This window comes from Halichoerus grypus, chromosome 3 (assembly GCF_964656455.1).
Source record: "Halichoerus grypus chromosome 3, mHalGry1.hap1.1, whole genome shotgun sequence".
NCBI classification, from domain to species: domain Eukaryota; kingdom Metazoa; phylum Chordata; class Mammalia; order Carnivora; family Phocidae; genus Halichoerus; species Halichoerus grypus.
In genome coordinates this window covers 154,133,179-154,154,222 of record NC_135714.1, presented here as the reverse complement: position 1 = coordinate 154,154,222, position 21,044 = coordinate 154,133,179, and the positions used below count along the sequence as shown (strand labels likewise).

At 38.4% G+C, this 21,044-nt stretch overlaps 1 protein-coding gene across 3 annotated transcripts in view; it reads right to left on the bottom strand.

Annotated features, from left to right (window-relative positions):
* Positions 1-21,044, bottom strand: part of KIF13B (kinesin family member 13B) — a 197,645-nt gene that overhangs the window by 122,976 nt on the left and 53,625 nt on the right. For all 3 annotated transcript variants that reach the window (XM_036104507.2, XM_036104508.2, XM_078069457.1), the window contains exons 3-6: positions 10,049-10,061; positions 5,587-5,647; positions 3,769-3,861; positions 2,453-2,633 (exon numbers count right to left, since the gene is read on the bottom strand). In XM_036104507.2, the coding sequence (XP_035960400.1) occupies positions 2,453-2,633; positions 3,769-3,861; positions 5,587-5,647; positions 10,049-10,061 (348 nt within the window). The remainder of the gene's footprint in view (positions 1-2,452; positions 2,634-3,768; positions 3,862-5,586; positions 5,648-10,048; positions 10,062-21,044) is intronic.

Here is a 21,044-nt window from a genome sequence, read left to right as displayed (position 1 = left end):
CAAATAAATAAAAATCTTTAAAAAAATATATATATATAAACATTATAATAAAAAAAAAATTTGTTGATAGTGAGATTGCAAGTGATTCTTACTTATGAACTTATTTTCTAATGATTTGAAATCCTCTACTACCCTAGGATCAGCCACCAAAAACTTCACTTACTACTATAAAACTGTACATGAAATATAGAACAAATATTTGACTTAAGTCTGATCTCAGGACATACTATATCATAACTTTTTCCTTTCATTTTTCCTCTTCTCTTAAAAAGATACTGAATTCATAAAATCAGTACTTGATTTAAAAAAACTAAGTTCTCTTGGGGTGCCTGGATGGCTCAGTCGGTTAAGCATCCGACTCTTGATTTCGGCTCAGGTCATGATCTCAAAGGTTGTGAGATTGAGCTCCATGTTGGGTTCCATGCTCAACTGAAATAAATAAATAAATAAGTCTTACAAAAAAAAAACAACTAAGTTTTCTCAAATAGTCTTTCACTAAAAAGGGATCGCCCTTAGAGTTTTTAATCCATTCACTTCGACTCTTCAGAAGCAATGGAAAAATCCTCAAGAAACTTTCATGGAGGAGACAGCAGTAGCAACTAGCACTTTACTGAGCACTTACTAAGTAAATGTTTAAAGACCTCAGGTATAACATCCCAGCCAATCTACACAACAGCCCTTTGTGATATTATGTAATGTTATCATCCCCTCGGTACAAATGAGGCCAGGAAAGCATAAGGAACTTGCTCTGTAGGTAATTAGAGGACCTGGATGCAGAGCTATGTGAACCCCAAGCCCATGCTGTTAATTACTAACGATACACAAGACAAACACAATAAGAAATTACAAAAGACTCCGAGCAAATTGTAGATAAAGTTCAAGCGATTCCACACAAGCACTGTGGAATACAAAACACAGGAATGAATTCAGCTAAGCATTTCTGGCAAGAGTAGGTCTGGGATCTCAAAGAAAGTGATGCTCTTCAGAGAGGTGAAGGTGCAAGGATGAGTATTCAGGGCAGAGTCGGGAAAAGTACAAGGACACAGTATTCAGCAAGATGTGGGTACCTAGGCTATAACCTTCCTACCTCTGGCCTCCTTTTGTTTCCTGTTTTGACTTTCACGTCAAAGTGAAAGTCACACTGGACAGCGGGGTCACTCTCCAAGCAAGTGATTTCTCACAGCTCCATGCTCTAGCACAGGCTGTCCCCTATGCCTGAATGGTTCTCACCTAACTTAGTGGACAAACTCCTTCTCAGCACAAAAATCATCAAGCACCTTCCATGGAATCTTCTCTTCTCTTCATTCCCTCTTTGCTCTCACCTATTTTGTATACGCCTCTTTCACAATTTAAAAGCATTATTACATTGTATTATAATTATTTGTTTCCAAAACTCATTCCGTCCACGCTGTGAGATCTTCCTTTCCAACTTGCATAGGGCCCAGCACATAATAATGATCACTGAACAGATGTAAAGTTTTACAGAGAAACACTTAAGTGCCAACTGAATGTCACTGGGAAAAGGCCATCATCTTTGTCAAAGAAAAGAGATGCCAGTGAGGGGTTGACACATTTTCTTGATTGAGCATCACTACGATGCACTGCTTCTAAGACCACCTTTCTTTGGTCATTTTCTCACCCAAACATAACTAAATGTCCCCTGGTAACTCCGCACTCTCTGTAAAACCTCAGCTCACTTGGCTCTCTGACCTTATGAACACTGTTCTCACATCTATAAGCCACAGGCTGTGGTTATTATCGGTTTCTTTCTCATCGTGGTTGCACCTCCTTAAAATCTGACTCAGAAAACTCTGTGCAATGGACAGATTTCCTCAGATATGTCTATGACTGCAGAGTGAGAACAGCATTTTCTTAGCTTTCTAATACTTTCGAACCACTTCTCTTTCAAAGTCTATGCCGTAAAAGGGGACACTCTTTTTCTCTGGGAATTTTTAAAATGAACTATCCTAAAGTCCAGGTTTTAAATCTCTGATTATGCGTCTCCCTTACTTCATAGCCTGCAAAGAAAAAAATAGCTAAATTCCACCTGAAATTTCTTGGTCTTTTTTTAAAAAAAAGAAAGAAAAAACCCTACTTGATTAAGGATACCAGCCTGATATTAAGTAACTTAATTTTCATTGCATATTTTTTGTTTGTGGTTTTGGCTATATCTGAGAAAAGCAGTATCAGGCAAATACATGCGTTTGGCAATACTTCCCTGCCCCAACTCAGCCCTAAATGCAAAAGCCAGAACGGAATGCAGGAAGCTGCTCAATGTGACTAAAAACAAAATCACAAGGACAATAACTAGATAAACAGATAAAAGCACAAAGACAATCACTAGATAAATAACTCTCTACCAGAGTTCAATATAAAAAATTTCACTTGAGTCAATTTCTAAGTCTGTTTTAGTCCACATTGCTATAACATTAGAGTTTTCAAAGTCCTTTACCCTTTGGGATCTAGAAGGTCTCTAACTTTTTCATTATAAATTTCCATATAGGACACTTCTACTTTAAAACTCTGCTCTTCATTTTCCTCTTTCTGAGTTCGTTCAAAGAGTCCACTACAAAGTCTTGGAATTAATCCAGGTTGGTCAGCTGTGCCCATCATGGTGTAAGATTTTCCAGATCCTAAAAAGTAGAAATCATAGTTACCACTGTCTCTGAGAAGTTTAATTACATAACCCTCTTTCCATTGCTCATAAATAAATTACTAGCACTTAGCAAAATGCCCAAAAGAAAATAAGAAATATACCCAAATAAAATGACGAAACTAATAAATACAGAAGCTTTCCTATTACACATGTAAAATCTAAAGTAAACATCTTTTAGGAAGAAAATAAAAACATTCTTTAACCATCTTCATACTTCAAAAAAGTACCTAAAAGAACCAGAAAACAGTAAGGTCTGAGTCGCTTTCTAAAATTAACTGGGAAGATCCATATGATGAATACTATGTGACTGCTCCCAACCACTAATCATAGCACAAAAAATACACATTATCCCTATAGGCCCCAGAGCAAATTCACTTACTACCCTCTGGCAACAGTGCAGAAACCAAAGAGTAATCTTCTTTTTCTACTATAAAATTATTTTCTCCATTGTACCAAAAAATACATATTCATTAAAGAAAATTCAGAGAACACAGGAAAATAGAAAGGAAAACATTAAATTGTGCATAGTCCTAACTTAAGTACAACTCTTTATCCTTCTTTAGTAGCAATGCTTTTATAAATGTATTTTTTTTAAATTGCTGCTTTTATCACTTGACACTTTATCAGTATCATAATAACTAAAACAAAAACACCACTTCTTAAGGACCAGGCCTTTTCTATAAGTTTTCCATGTTAACTCATTGTGACAACCCTATAGGGAAGGCCTGTACTCACCAACACTTCACAGATCAGGAAACTGAACTGCTTCCTAGGATCTAGGCTGGAGATGGGCTACCCTGGCTCTTTTAACCAAACCACATACTGCCTCTTAAAAAATATTGGAAGCATTCTTCCATAAAGAATAGTTTTCAACTGGACAAGCTACACATACACCCTTATAAAAGTGACTCCTTCACTTTAAACAGATTTTCTCTCCTGGTAACTGCAGAAGAAGTACAGAAGTCAAAATGCTCCTTATCAACTGCAGCTGATAAGATCCTAACAATATGTTTTCTCTTTGTTACTTTCTCTGTTATGATCTTTAAAGCTTAAATACATATATTTAATATTATATATATTTGATAAATAATATATATATTATTTAACATTACCAGTCTGTCCATAGGCAAAGATACATGCATTGTAACCATCAAAAGCATTCTGAAGGATATTCTCCCCAAGGCACTTGAAAACATCATCTTGACCTGAAAGAGAGAGAGAGAAAAAGAAGAAAGGGTATTTTACTGATGGGTATTAAGGAAGGCATGTGTGGCGCCTGGGTGGCTCAGTTGGTTAAGCGACTGCCTTCGGCTCAGGTCATGATCCTGGAGTCCCGGGATCGAGTCCTACATCGGGCTCCCTGCTCAGCGGGGAGTCTGCTTCTCCCTCTGACCTTCCTCCCTCTCATGCTCTCTGCCTCTCATTCTCTCTCTCACAAATAAATAAAATCTTAAAAAAAAAAAAAAATTAAAAAAAAAAAAAAAGGAGGGCATGTGTGGTGATGAGCCCGGGTGTTATATGTAACTAATGAATCACTGAACACTACATCAAAAACTACTGATGTACTATATGCTGGCTAATTGAACATAATAAAAAAATTAATTTTAAAGAAAGAAAATTTTAAGCCAAAACTACATATGAACAATTTTTTTGAAAACTAAAAACAACCCCCTTAAAAATGCACTTTTTCAAACTGTCTATCTCCAAATAAGATTTTTAGACCTGATAAATGCTTCCAAAAGCTTATGGCCTTCGAGTATTTCTAGTTAGCGCATGATAGGAAATGAGTAAAAAGTTCCTGATGATATGAACTTGAATTAATAAACACTAAACAAAAATCCTCTGCAATGCAAAAAGCTAATGAACTGCTAATATTATAAACAATGATTATAAATATCTAAAATTTATACTAGGGACCTCCGTGGACCTGAATTCAACTATATATCACCAGCTAATGCTTTATTCAGTGGGTACTAGAATTCAAAACAATCATACATATCAATCTCCTCTCCTTTTCCTCAATGATAATTTTTATTAATAGGGCCTACAATACATATACCACCTAGAGGAGGGAAGAATATCTTGAAAATGTCTTCTAGCTTTCAGTCATGAACAAAATAATAGGTTCAAATTCTCCTCCACAGGCTAAATTAAATATGTTAATAAAACAAAGTCATTCAGCCTCTCTTTGAGTCTTGAATACACTATGAAAGAACTGGATGTTGTTATGTTTGTTATACTTTGAATGCTATAAATAACATTCCATTATGCCCCACTTCCTAGTTAATTTCCCAGATTAGTATATCATCATCTTACTTCCGATACAGAAGCAATCCGTAAGCAATCCATTGAGCCAGCTAGAGCAAATCAACCTTAGCTTTTTGAACCTGCTATAGTCCTACTCTGTCTCATGACAAAAGCCAACACAATTATGACCCTCAATATTTAAAAGATACTGCTTAGAAACAGGTGTCATAAGCAGTTAGGAATAAAGCAAATTAAAAGGCTGGCCCTGTAGTCCTAAATTTGTGGTATAAAGGAGCTTGAGACAGTCTTGTTGAGGAGGGTAAGGGAATAACAGAATTCCAAGCCGGCAGGAGCAGAGCCTAGACTAAACTACAGGTTTCCTCTTCCCCTTGCTCAACTTTCCTATACCAAGTTGCCTCTCTAGACCACATCACAGACATCTAAGGGAGTCTAAGTGGCTACTGTGTGCTCCACGTCCCACGTAAGGTCTGGGAATGTGTTTGATAACCTCAACTGTGTACAGCACACTGTCAATCTCCTATTTCCCCATCAATGTAAAAACAGCAGAGACAGGAGGAAATTCTTAATATAGTTCTTAAAGTTACACAAAATAATGCTGTAATGCTTTATGGGAAAAAATTAAAACACCTTTTCTATAGTAGTTAATAGGATGCTGTACTTACCTGCATACTTTTCTCTGACTGATTCATCCATAGACCAGAAACAGTGATCATATGCAAACACCTGTTGAAAAACAAAAATATGGTATATACTAAGAACAAAACCTTAACATACTTATATTATAACAGTGTTATAACACTGATAACGCTGTTCATAGTAGTGAAATAAAAATACCTTACTGTCTTAACAATGGAGGTTAGTTGAATTATTTATGGTACAGTTTTAAAATGAACAACTAAGCATCCTGAAAATGATACCGACCTTTATTTCACATGGAAAATCCTTCACGATGTTAAGTGGAAAAAAGGGGTTACAAAAGCCATAATATGATGGCTATCATATACACATATACAAACACATACATAGTTACACATAGCTTATTTCTGCATGTAAGATTAGTGATCTTTGTCTTCTTTATACTTTTATATATCCTCTACATTTTTACTTTCTCAGAGAAAATAAAGATATTTTTATAAGAATGAAATGTAAAGATGATTACTATGGCAAGTTGAAAGGAGTTATAAAATAGCAGATTCAAAAAATCATCACACCCATGTGCAATATTGCACAGCTTCAAGACTGCAGAATACTGGTAAGAAAATGTTCCTGTATTAATGTAAAAGTTATGAAAGTCTGGACCATGATCCCATGTTTGTACCAAAATCTATACAGATAAAAAGCTGTAAGAATATACACTGGAATATGGTTAGTGGTTAATACCACCTGGTGGGACATCATAGATGATCTCTGTTTGGATCTTTTACATTTACTACTTGCCAAAATACGCGTACTTCTTTTTTTTTGCAATCTTCTAAGTTTTTTTCACTGAATTTCTTCTTTTGGATTCCATATTTATAATTAAGTCTCTAAGGATTTTTTTTTTTTAAAGGTTTCATTTATTTATTTGACAGAGAGATAGACAGAAGAGCACAAGCAGAGGGAGAGGGAGAAGCAGGCTCTGCACTGAGCAGGGAGCCCGATGCGGGACTCGATCCCAGGATCCTGAGATCATGACCTGAGCCGAAGGCAGACGCTTAACCATCTGAGCCACCCAGGTGCCCCTAGTCTCTAAGGATTTTAAGTGTAATCGTTTTTAAACCTTTTTTTTTTTTATTTGAGAGAGAGCGTGCACACGAGTGGGGGGGGGGGCAGGGACAGAGGAAGAGGGAGGGAGACAAGCAGATTCCCCACTGACTGCAGAGCCCAACGCAGTGCTCGATCCCAGGACCCTGGGATCATGACCTGAGCCCAAGGTAGACGCTTAACTGACTGAGCCACCCAGGCACCCCAAGTGTAATTGTTTTTAAAATCATTCCAGTAGTTCAAACTCTCCAATTTTTGGGTCTGTTGCCTCTCTTCCTGTTGACAGTTTTCCTCTTGGGCCTTTATGTCAGTTTGCAAGTGCATCTTAATTGGGAGTTTGTGTTTTATGGTTTACGTGGTTGCTTGTTTTTTTCCTCTCTCTCTGGCCACCTTTACATGACTAGCCACAATGCCACTCCCATCTACCGAAGCCCAGATTTTGGTCTTCCTGAAGTCCAACGTCTCCACGCCCTCCAATTTACACATACAGCTCAATGTTGGTGGCCAGAACCCTTTCCTTAAGCCTTCATTCATGTTGGAGCCTAACTCAAATCAGTTTTCACTGATTTTTCCAGTCCTCACCCATACATCAGGCCCCCTCTAATCTGCAAGAGGTGAACTTCTAATCACCTCTGAGAACCTGCCTCTGATCCCAAGACCCAGTAAATATATGGCTTCAGCTTGTCCCTGAAGTTACATTATGTTGTTTTTGAATATGATGACATGATTTTAGTATTTTAAAAATATTTTCTCTGTTCCTGCTATGAATTTGGAGTTGGCAAGAGATTACATCTGTCTGAACTCACAGGCTACCTGGACCAAAGGTCTAAAAGTTTTTTAAAGAAAGGAAATTAGATTAAGGTGGTAAATTAAGTATACATGCCTATATCCCTCTCCCACCTGAAATCAACTCAAAATGATGGAGGGAGATAGGAAGTGAAAGGGCCAAAAGGTGAAAGAAGAGGGGAAAGGAGAATTAAGTTTTTGAAAGCTAGACTTCTTGCTTGTACCTAGATGAGAAATTGAGACTCCCTGAAAAATAGTTGCAATGAGAATGTTGAGGGATAGAATGGGGTGGAGTGGGGGCCACATGGAGACCACAGGCCAAAACACTGCAGAAGAATATGGCTGTAAAGGTAAGACCAGTTCTGGAAGGGCACCAGGAGAACAATTAAATGAGCAACGAGAGGGCCCTGGGGGCAACCATCAGGACAACTGGTTAAAAAGACCTTTAAAGCAGAAAATGATCAGAACACTCATATCTTTTTTCAAAACATCAGGCAAGGGAGGCGTCTCTTCCCTGGAAGGGGGCAGTGATGGGCTAGCTAGGCCCAAAAGGCCAGGCAAAGCCCAATGGCTGAAAATACCCAGGAACAGGCAAGAGCCCTAGAGCCCAGAAGCTATCCACCGGCTAAAGCGCTGTGTTGTACATTACAATGCTCCACATGTTTCCGAAGCTAAACATGTATCTGTCAAGAGTGGTGGCTCACTGTGTTAACAACACTCCAACAGGGGGAAGAGGAAATGAAAAAGAAGATGGAAGGTGGTCCCAAAGGACCATGTATCACAATTTCGGGTAGGGGGCTGCTTTTCAAGCTACATTCGTCAGTCGTAGTGAGAATCATTACAGCATGGTGAGAATAAATAAAGTGTGAAGTTCAAATTAAGTTTCTTCTGTACTAGCTTTCAACTCTCATCTCTTATAATTTTATTTAATTCTGTCCTCAACAAGGTTAAGCAGAAACTATCCTTTTTTTGTAAGCTTAGCTCTCACTTCAAAGGTGCCATCACCATATGTGTGTACTTATCAGAAAGCAGGCTCTACATGACACTCTTCTCTCAATTATTACGGGTTTTTCTTTCTTCTCTCTTTTTTTTTTTTTTAAATTTAGGGATTTCCTTAACAACTGCATTTCTAAATCTCAAATCCAGTAGAGAAGCTACTATTAAAGTAACCATTACAATAGCCGATACAGGTGCTGGGCCCTGTTCATGGGACGCTGAGGTACAAAGAAGTTAAGAACCTGATGGCTGGCAGGTGGGGAAGCTGGGATTGGAAACCAGCCTTTCCGCCAAGAGGCTGTTTAACACTAGGCTGGATTGGCTCCATTCCCCAAATTATATGAAAGCACCGCAGCCTGGTACAAAGTTAGGAACTAATGAACACTTAGTTCTTACTCACAATGCTAAATGGTCCTCTTTAAGTTCTAGCAATTTTGCTATTATAGGAATCTTTAAATTGTTATAGGAATCGTCAGCCAAGAATTTCCTAAAGCAGACAAGCCCTTTTCTTTCTAAATATTATTCTTTTAAAATTAAAAAAAAAAAAAAAAACTTTTTTCAAGTAACAGTAAAGAAAGACACATTCATTGCACGAAGTTAAATAACACCAAAATATAAAGTGAAAAATAAAGGCCTCCCATTCACCAAGATACCTCTCCCTAGACATAACCACTATGTTAGTAATGTGGTGTTGATCCTTCCATACTTTTTATGTCAAGTCAACATTTTCTCTAAACATTAAGACACAACTGAATTAAATAAAACATGAATAGTTTTTAAATGGCCGTGTAATGTTTCCTCACATCTTTACTGCAATCTCCAGTCTCTGGCTCCATCAAAAAATCAGAAAACAGAAATAATCCAATACCTTTTCACAGAAGAGATAAAACTAATATAGTTGATTTTTACCTTAATAAAGAAATCCAGTGCCATATTAAACCATTAAAAAAATTACTCAGTCCCCAAGAACTGTGTCCATACATATTTTAGCAACAATAGAGAATGGAATTACAATTCAACCGCAGACTCAAAAACAAAATCCCAAGAATGTAGATAAAAATCTGAATTTCCTGACAAGTTCCAAGTAATGGCAGCAAATGGTCAATTCAAAAATATAGTCCTTGTGCCCACTTTGGCACACCTATAAATTCCTTGAGAGATACACTCCATTGAAATTTCTTTAGAATCTGGGCTCAAATCTAAAATGAAGCACATTTGCCTGACGAAGCTGTGGCCTGAGAATATGTCCCCAGCTGTCAGGGGAACAACATAGGTGAGTCTGCCTAGCACGGTTCTGACCACAGTCTGGAACGACCAGTTTCAAGCCAATCATGGTGAACAGCAGAGGACAAAAGGAATCTGTGTTGTAGTTGCCAGGAAACTGGCCAGAATTGGTCAAAGTACAAATACAGCTTTTCCATAAACCTCCAGTCCCTCCTATGCCAATAAATGATTTCTGATTTATGAACAGGCTGACAGCTTGCATTACTTTTACCAAAGTGACAGAGAGAAAATATTTTTGAGAAGAAAATTACCAGTACTTCAAAAATATGCACATAAGATCTTTACAAACATTGCATAATAAAGCAAATCTCTTACCTTTGGCTGGCTTCTGCGTTTCCAAAAGAGACGTCATTGTGGACATGAAAGAAGAGGGGAGAGAGTTAAAAAAATTTTTTTTGGTTAGAAGACAATTTTGAAGGGTAAAATGAAAATAAATACCATGTAAATTTTTAGTAAGAATACAAAATATTAACTTTGAAATCAAATAGCAATTTAAAATAAAGGATAAATTAATAACCTCAAACTATAACCTCGAACTAGCAGGGTAGAGTCCTTAATTATAGAAAACTAACTTGTATCTCTCAGGAAAAAGAAACATTATCTGAGCACTGGATAATTTTTAAAGTCCTAATATTTCTGCCTTATGCACTCTGCTGATCCTTGTATCAGTCTTGCAAATACATCATTTAAACAATCTTTATTTCTATCATCTGATTTCCCTTCCAAGTAGTTTTCTCTGCTCTGATACAGCAGCAGCTCACTAGATAGGCCCTTCTATAAAAAAAAATGAATTCTGCTCTGGCTAAGGAAAAAGGTTAAAGAAACAACAGTGAATTATTACTTACTGAATTACTCACTTATTACCTATTGATCTATGCTTGACCAAGTGCTTCTAACCTCCCTCACCCCAAAACTATGACTCATACCTCCTCAGGGTACAGAGATATAACTAAGCCCAGTATACTTTGGAGATAGATTTAAACTTAGAGAAAAGTTGCGAGAAAAGCACAAAGAACTCCCTTCACCCAAATTCACCAAGTGTTAACATCACCACAGCTACTACTATCATTCTCCCCTCGGCCTCCCCTCCTCCATATACAGACAGATATACACATATATATATTAGTTTTCTCCTACTCATCTGAGAGTAAGCTGCAGACATGCCCCTTAATGCTAAACACTTCAGTGTCTAATTCCTCAAAACAACGATGTTCACTTTCATAATCATGGTACAATGTCAAAATCAGAAAATTTAAAAATAGGAAAGGACTTTGGAAACTGGAGACAAAAACAATAACTGGAGCTTTAGTCTCTCTCCAAGGATCAAAATGCCAACTCAAACCTAAAACCTGAAAGGAAACTGAACACAGAAGTGTTTCCTTCTAATTCTCTATACAACTTCTTGTCCCTCTGTCTTATAAAAAATTTTCTTCTAAAAAAAATTTAACACTTATTTGCATCAAATGATTTTAGGTAAGAACATTAAAACACCAAGGAAAGTCTACCAAAGAGTGACACTTGTCAGATTCTGGGGTGGCGACCGATGTGGTGGACCTAGAAAAGAAAGTAGTTTTTCTGGACTCGGAAAAACTTCCCGACAAAAAAACCTGTGAGATACTGGTAGAGGTCACTGACAAATGCTGTCATCTTTGTGCTTTTTGTTTTTCGGGGCTTTGTTGTTGCTGTTGTTGTTGAGTATAAGCAATGTTAATACGTTAATTTCAGGTGTTCAACTAGTGACTGCACAAGTTTCTACACTATGCCATGCTCACCCCAAGTGTGGCCCCCATCTGTCACCATACAAAGCTGTTACAGTATCACCGACTGTATCCCCTACGCTGTGCCTTTCATCCCCATGACTTACTCATTCCGTAACAAGAAGCCTGCATCTCCCACACCCCTTCACCCATTTTGCCCATCCATGCCCCCTTTCCCTCTGGCAACCATCAATTTGTTCTCTATATTTATAGCTCTGATTCTGCTTTCTGTTTATTTATTCATTTAACTTGTTTTTTTAGATTCCACATATGAGTGAAATCATATGGTATTTGTCTTTTTCAGTCTGACTTCCAGTTTTACAGATGAGAAACTTAAGGCTCAGAAAAGTTAAACGAACCTGTCCAAGACACAATAACAAGCAGTGATGGGATGTCAAACTAGGTCTTCTGATTCCCAAGTCCACGTTCTTCCCCTCTTCTACACTGCTCAGAACAGCCTCGTCAAGTTTCTTCTAGACCCAATCTATGAGTCATACATTAACAACTGTTCTTGCTAACAGAAACCTTTCCCAATGTATTAATTTCCTCCATTCTAATTATTACCAATAAAAGGTTACCACCTGGTGTTTATGCCAATGTAAGTTTACTTATTCATCATATTTATGAAACTCTAGACTGTTTTTTCTGAGGGAAAAATAAGATATTTAGTACGATATTTCAAGTTTAAATAAAATATTTTATACAAAAATCAGCTCTTCCTAAGAGACAATCAACAAATCTAAGATGCAATATAGGACACATCACAGAAGAATTCATGAGACTAACCTGAATTCAGAACCTAATAATAAAAACAGAAACAAACCAGTAAATTAATTACAGAGCTAAGTTTCCAGCTAGGGATTCTGGTGACTACAGCAGTCAAGCTCAAATAACCTACGGAGCCACTGGAAACCCAAAGATGTAATTACAGCTCCGTACAAAAATAAATGAGTAAATTAATTAATGAAACAAAACCTTTCAAAGTATAGTTGCAATCCAATATGGTAATGGCTAACTTCTCCCCAAATCCCTTATTTTGAAACCTCAGCTATCCAGCTCCCAGCGGAGATTTAGGAAGCAAAGAAAACCAGCCCCTGACCAATCAAAAGAGCCGTCACAAAGTAAAAACATAAAGTCTTGGTTTCTCTCAGCTGAGTTGAATTACTTTTTGTTGTTGTTGCTTAACTTCATTTTAAATACCTTCAGGCTCAAAAAACATTCCAAAAGTAGTACAAAGAATTCCTGTGTACCCTTCACCCAGCTTCCCCAAATGTGGATGTCTTACATAACCACAGTCATTATGATCAAAACCAGGAAATTAACCACCAATAGAAAACTTATTAAATAATCTAGAGCCAACCTTATAAAAATGTTTTGCCAACTGTATCCCACTGATGTCCCTTTTCTGGTCCAGGATCACACCTTGCATGTGGTTGTCTGTTTCCTCCCATCTGGGACAGTCTGTCTCTCATGACCTTGCCACTTGAAGAGTACTGGCCAATTATTTTGTAGAATGTCCTTCAATGTGGGTTTCTCTAATGTTTCCCCATAACTAAGTTTGGGTTATGCGTTTTGGCAAGCACAACACTACAGGTAATGTTGTGCCCTTCTCAGTGCCTCACACCAGAAAGTACATGACGATGTCCATCCATGTTTCATAACTGATGATGGCAACTCTATGATCATTTGCTTACGGTTGCATCTACTAGGTTTCTCAATGTAACATTACCAATTTTCCCTTTGTACATTTTTCTTATTGGGGGAGACTTTGAGACTATATAAATACGTCTCTCATCATACTTTCACCACAAATTTGAGCATCCATTGATGAATCTTGCCTGCAACAATTACTGTTTCCCAAATGGTGACTGTCTAGTTATTGGAGGTGTTAACAGCCCAGGTGGATTGATATGGACAGATGTGCTTTTTTAGGAAGAGGTAAACTTGGGAAACAAATTATTTAGTTGCATAGTTTGTATAAAACAGTTATCTACAAAGAAGCTACTCATCTCCTTTTTACTGACCTGGTTTAGGGGTACAGCTCACTTCTCATTTAAATAATACATTATACCATAAAATTAAGTCCAATTACACTTCTAATTTTTTAAATGCCACAATATGAAGAAGAAATTTAATGATGATTTTATATAAATTAGTGATCTTTGGAAGTTTTTATTGATACTTTTGACCATAATAAATATAAAATCAATATTGGGTCCAAAATAAACCACACAATATCCTGTATGTGTAAAACACAAAACAGTATCAGTAGAAGGACAAGTTACAAATCAATTACTGCTGTCCAACTACCAAAATTGAACATATCCAAATACCAACACCTCTTTTAATTTTACATTTGTTTAACTTTCTGAAACCTTCACAATTAGAAATATTTGGAATCTCTGTTTTAACAGGAACTCTCTCCAGCCCGCTCCATAACGGATGTATACATCACAAAGAGCTTATTCTGATACAGCCATCCTACATAATGATTTTGTTGTTTTTCGGACTTAGCTGGCAGTACCAGCAACCAAACAACAATCTGTGTGATGATCATTATTTTTTCTTGGTTACCCCTCCCCCGATGTGCTTCCTGCATAAGGAATAAAACTTGATCTGACTACAATTTTCAACACTGAAGAGACTCACAAAAGAGTCAATCTTTGCTTATCTCGCCAGCTTTAATAAAAACATCACTAAAAGCCCTGTTTAGTGTCTCATCAACATTTGGAGTACTCCCTTCATTTTCGAAGAATAAATTTTAAAAGCATTATTGATAAAGTAGAATATTCTGGAGAACAGCACTGAGGATATAGAAGGTTTGAAAACACTACCACTGAAAGAATAGATCAAAGAACTAGAAATAACGTAGCCGGGCGCAGGGAAGACTCAAGGAAGACGCATCGATGCCATCTTCAGATTTGAGGGTACTCACACATTTGGGGGTAGGAGGAGAAACAGACTTGTTCTAGGTCAGCTTAGAGGCTGAATTTGGTAGGACCCACTGGAGAAAGATAAAAGAAGAGGGATATCCTCTCCAATACAAGAATTATTAGCACTGTGTTAAACAGCCAGGCCCCCATGAGTGGAACTATATAACGAGAGAAAAGTAGCTGATGAGGATGTTGCAGAAGGAAGGAGAACTTATACATCAGATCATGTGTAGAGCTCTTTTTATCTAGAATAAGAACACGAACACCAAGCATTCAACAAGTTCTATTTCTGCTTATTTCTAGCACTGATACTTGCAGACCCCTGGTATATCTAAACCAAGTTACTGGTCGAGCATCATCTCCCACATCACAGCCCTAGGAGATTCCTCCTCTCCAGCAAGCTAGTGTACTTCTGTATTCCACAGACCTACACTCATAATGCCACTCCCTCCGACAACTCCGTTTATTCAAGCCCTACCCCAAAAGAAAAACTCAGATCAAATTCTAGCTCCCTTAAGAAACCTTCCACAAGGGCGCCTGGGTGGCTCAGTCGTTAAGTGTCTGCCTTCGGCTCAGGTCATGATCCCAGGGTCCTGGGATCGAGTCCCGCATCGGGCTCCCTGCTCAGCAGGAAGCCTGCTTCTCCCTCTCCCACTCCCCTGCTTGTGGTTCCTCTCTCGCTGTGTCTCTCTGTCAAATAAATAAATAAAATCTTAAAAAAAAAGAAAAAGAAACCCTCCACAAGAATCCCAGCCAGAAGTGAGTTTTCCTCCCTAATTCACGTCAAAACTATCTCTAGTGCTCACATATTACCTACCATTTGGTCACACAATATAAACTTTTTAATACATGGGTCATCTCCTCAGCTAGACTATAAGGTCTAAAGACAGAGTATACCTCTCCACATTTATCAGTATCCAACACAAGGCTCTTTGTTATTCAGCAAGTTTTGTTTTAAGCTCTCCCTATGGCCTGGCCCCTGCTTCTGTTTTACCCTCAATCCAGCACCGGCTGCCCTTTGCCAACCCTGGCCACCTCTGACTTGCCTGGGGTGCCCAATTTTCTAGCTTCAGGACTTTCATTCATGATTTTCTTTCTGCCTTGAAATCTTGAAGCTAACTCCTATCCATACGTCGTTTCTCCGCTTAATTATTATTTCCCTACCTCTATCTCTCTTAAGCATCCAATCTAAATTAGGTCCCTTATGTTATTCCCAATCGCATTTATTCCCGATAGAATAAAACCATTTCCACCACCATTTCTGCTCTCTAAAATCATCCCCCAAACAATAAAGCAAACAAAGAACAAATACAAACCTCATCTTCAATGAAACTAGGAGATAATTATAATGAAACACATTACATGAAGACAGAAAATGCATCCAGGGAATGCAAGAAAAGATCAGAAATGTAAGTGCTGAGTATCCCAGAAGTTGAGGGGGGAGGGGGCCTTAAAAAACGGAAGAACATTTGGGTCACTATCTCTGATATGCAGTCCTTGCTTTAAATCAAGAGAAAAAACAGTTTGATAATCCTCTTCTACTTGACTCTTCCACCCACACAAACTACAACTGGTTGAGAACAGAGGAACATCCAAAAAATACGGCCACTGAACTACAACTGGCATATTTCACAATCACAAAACTTTAGAAACATGAAAACCCTTGTTTATAAATTCCACAATTTCAATTACCAACACTGGGATAGCATAATTCAAAGAATACACTCACTATTAACTCAGTCATTTGCAAATCACCTGCTTCTTCCCATCTGTCAAACACACAGAGTAAATTTTAATCCACTGTCCACCTGAGCTCTAAGAAAGCTTAAATCTGGCCAAAGAATTAAAACAATATTGGTATACTTGTGGGGGGGGATTGTGAAATATATTTCATATCTATGTTAACAGAATAATACATATTCGTTTTAATAATTACATGTTAAAATAACTCCAAGATATACAAGAGATTAGGATAGATTACTGAAAGACTAATCTTAAACTCCAAGAAAGAAAGCTCTTATAATTATTTCTCTCAGTATTTGTGGGTATCTTTGATTTCTAATTTTATGAACCCATATTTCTCCAGTTTTATTGTGTTGGATTTCTCCTTGGTTGGACTGGATTTAACAGGAAAAAGTTTTTACAGAGTATGAAATTAACTCTCTTGTCCCCTTACTCTTTTATCCAGATCCAGACTTGTCTCCAAACCAGAAGTCACACACTCAAGGTCCACAGGCCCAATTATAGTCCACAGCTGTCTTTTCTTTAGTCCTCACAGTATTGACCAAAAGTCGAAAATCAGAAGATTCCACATCAAGAATTCTCTTAAAAATTCAGAGGATCTGGAAACACGAGGCCTAAATTCCCACATACCACCATTGGCTAGACCTGAACTACTACTGTCTTCCATGTGGATCTATCTGTCAGGCGGCAGCTGAGTTTTAAATTCCTGCTATTAAAAAAGAAAGTAGAACAGGGTTTTATTCGTATTCAAAATGGATGCTTGCAAATTCACAAAAATAAAGAGAATGTTTCTAAATCCAATCCCACGAACCTACTAGGTAGAGTGCCTTCACAATCCTATCAGGACTACACTACAGATTCTGCCCACCCAATTAAATAAGACAATCCCCTTTGATATCTCCACACACAATTCTGGCTATCAAATCCTAAACATGGAATCCCAAACTCAAATGTCACATGCAACAATGTCATTAGAATTAGTAGCTATGAAATACAATTCAAGCTAAAGCTTATCCTCACTATAAGCAGTTACAGGCCTAGAATTCAGACTTAAAGTGGAAAGGCTACAGGCTTCAAGGAAAAAAAGAGCATATATATCATGCCTGGTGCACACACATTCGTGCCTGCCCAATTCTGATTCATGAAGCAATGTTAACTCGGGGTTTATGTCAGCAAGCAGGTTGAGAAAAACTGTAATTTCTAGCTCATTACTATAATTACTGCCCAAATCCTTTGCTTAGCAAAGATCTCCTTAGCTTCCTTAAGTGGAAACTCAATTTACAAGCATTCCCCAACTAAATACTTCACTACTTACAACGGTAAGAACTGCTTAGCTAACTAAATGAAGATTGCTGTGTTTATCCTTCTCCTGAGACATGACTTTCATCTTTGAAACATCTCTCAAACCCATCCCCTCTTCCCTGCCCACATTCACTCTTTCCTTCGGCGATATTTACTGACTATCTACGATAAGCCAGGTCCTAATCTCAGTACTGGCAAAACTGCACTGAACAAATCAGAAAAAACTCCCAGCTCTCTAAGAGCTTAAATTTTACTACAATTGAATGAATGGATGAATATGTAACATAATAGAGCTATGGGGGAAAAAATAAAGCAGGGAAGAGGAGTACAGAGTGAAGCTGGGGTTGACATTTTAAACGGGGTGGTCAGGAGAGGCTTCGTGGAGTGGCATTTGCACAGAGGCCTATGGGAAGTAAGAAAGCATATAGAGAGGAAGCAGACACAGCGACGCCCTATTTCTTCATCTGCCTCTAGGTCTACCTACCACATAGCTTCCTAACTGTGCTCATTCTGCCCCCTATCTCTTGTCTACAACTCTTCACTCATCCACTATGTATCTAAACCACATGTCTCAGCAGGTCATAATTCTGCCTAAAACCCTTCATTGGCTCCCTATCCCCTGGAAGATAAAATCCACTCCTTGAGCAGGAAAGGCTCTGATGCACATTCATGCACGCTCCATAAATGTTAGATATCATCATTATTGTGATTTGAGTCATGATGCAATGTTAAGTTGGGGTTTAACCTCTTCCCACCTCCCAAGCCTCAATCTTCTACTGCTCCTCCCCCAGTGCCTTGTGCTTTACACGTATTTGGACATGTCACGTCCTTCAGGCTTGGTTACTTTTGTACTTTCGGTGACCTGTGTACTTCCTCCCACTTTCCAGCCTGGTGATGGCCTTCTTGTCCAAAAAAAAAAAAGGTACCTTCTCCATTCATTTTTAGGAACTTTTAAGTCCCCTAGGTCTTCTTTCCCACGAAAGTGTTGCAGCCGTTATTTCCTCCCCTTGATTACGAGCTCCTTGAGAACACAGGGCATGTTTCATTCTTCTTTGTTTTCCCAGTGCCTGACATATGGTAGGCACTCAATAATGCTCGTTGGAATTTGCCATGAGATGATGAGCCTGTCTAAACTGTTCAGTGGTTAAATTAACTCCTGATTTACACTATCCCCAGGGTCTCTATAATTCTTCTGTGTCCTGATACTCATCCAAAAAATATTTGCTATGAGATATATATGGTAATATACCTTTTTAGTCAGATTAGAATGCCATTTACCAACTATTCAGAATATATTTGAATCAAAAGCAAAAAAGGCTTCCAGAAACAGAAAAAAAAACAGACATAGGGCGCCTGGGTGGCTCAGTTGGTTAAGCGACTGCCTTCGGCTCAGGTCATGATCCTGGAGTCCCAGGATCGAGTCCCGCATCGGGCTCCCTGCTCAGCGGGGAGTCTGCTTCTCCCTCTGACCCTCCCCCCTCTCATGTGCTCTCTCTCTCTCTCAAATAAATAAATAAAATCTTAAAAAAAAAAAAGAAAAAAGAAAAAAAAACAGACACCATGCTTTTCTATACAGAAGAGACCAGGACTGGGGTGCCTGGGTGGCTCAGTCGGTTAAGCATCAGACTCTTGATCTCAACTCAGGTCATGATCTCAAGGTCATGAGTTCAAGCCCTGTGTTGGGCTCCATGCTGGACGTGGAGCTTACTTAAAAAAAAAAAAAAAAGAAAGAAATTAAATAAGAAACAAGTCCTTGCCCTCAAGAAGCTCTTCATGTTCATCATGAAAAAGATTCTAAGCCATTATTATCTTCCATCGATATCTCCCCCTCAGGGAAATAAGATGTGTTTCAGAAAGCTTTTTATAAAAAAACATTGAAATGATAAAAAGTTTAACTTTTTTGCTACTGAACGAGCTTATTCCTCAGTATCACAGAATGTTGACTCATCTATCATATCACCTGTGATACTGCATAAAAATGGTGCTGTTTAAACACCTTTGCATATATACTTGTTAGCAGTGACTCCTACAATATAGGGAAACATGTAATAGTCAAAAATTCACAAGAACAAAATATCGAAGTATAGTAACACAATGAGGAAATTGTTAAATATGCATGAAAATAAGTGAGATCTTTGGTCCATGGATGGGCCTCAGTGGGTCTGTGAATTCCTGAGTTTTTTTTTTTCTGGGCAGAGGAGCTATAACTTTCAGATTCTCTAAAGAGTCTAAAACCCAAAAAAGGTTAAGAAAGAATGCTGTAGAGACATTTTCCTAAGAGCTATTGAGCTTCATGTCCTAATCCATGTTTGGCTTGAAAGACTGAATATACAAATGGACGATGGCCAGACCATATATGACACTAAACCCCACAACTTCTGTGGCAATTGACCCAGAACAGTCAGGAATTGGTCAGTGACTACCAGCTTTCCTATTATTTGCCCATGCTTGCAACTCAGGACCAACCAGAAAAAGAGCCAAATATACTCCCTAACCAACCACAAGTGACACCTGCTTCTAGTTAACCAGCCTCCAGCTTCCTCATGCCAACAACCTCCATCAGAAGCACACCTGAAGTCCTTTTTTTCTTTTCTTTTTTTTTTTTTTAAAGATTTTATTTACTTATTTGACATAGAGAGAGGGAGAGAGAACACAAGCAGGGGAAGCAGCAGAGGGAGAAGCAGACTCCCCGCTGAGCAGGGAGCCCGATGCGGGGCTCGATCCCAGGACCCTGGGATCATGACCTGAGCTGAAGGCAGACGCTTAACAACTGAGCCACCCAGGTGCCCCTCTTTTCTTTTTTTACTATAAAGCTTTTGTGGTCCCCTGCCTGCCTTTGAGTCTCTGCCAAACCCAAGTGACAGTAGCAGACTCCCTTGCTATAGTAAACATTGAACAAATAGCCTCTATTTGTTCTCATTTGCATGGTCTTAGTTTAATATCCACAGGCTGATTAGCTAACATTGTAGATAAGAAATAAAAAAGGCACCGAGGGAAAAAAAAAGAAAGGCACCGAGGACCAAATATAAATGAAAGGCATCAGGACAGTAAGAAAATAACACTACCTTGCAAATTTTTTTTCTGTAGTAGGGTACTCAGAAAAGAAACCAAAAAGGAATGACCAAAGAAGGAGGAAAACCAGGTGAGAGCGGCATCACAGGGAAAAGAGAGTTTCAAGAAGGAAGGAGAATAAGCAGTATCAATCACTATTGAGAGAGCAAGCAAATTAAGGCAGGTGGGGGGCGGGGTGAGGTAGGGGTAGAAGGCTCCTTTTGGTCTGTCTCCCAACTTTGATGGGGACTCAGCCACACCTCATTTACTCTCTGTGGCTTACAGTGGACCAACCTGCCCAACCCTCAGAAATTCAAGAAAAAAACTCCTTCCACCTTGTGATGCATCCCAGACTGGCATTAATCAAATGTCACAAAGGCCACTGCAAGGGGAGGTTAACACAGCAGGCCTGGGTCTCTGAAAGTCCAATTTAAAGACAAATTCAAAGAGCTGCTTTAATTACACTCCTAGAACTCATTTCCCCTGAGATTCTGTGAGACAACTCATCACTCAGACTCTCCTCCC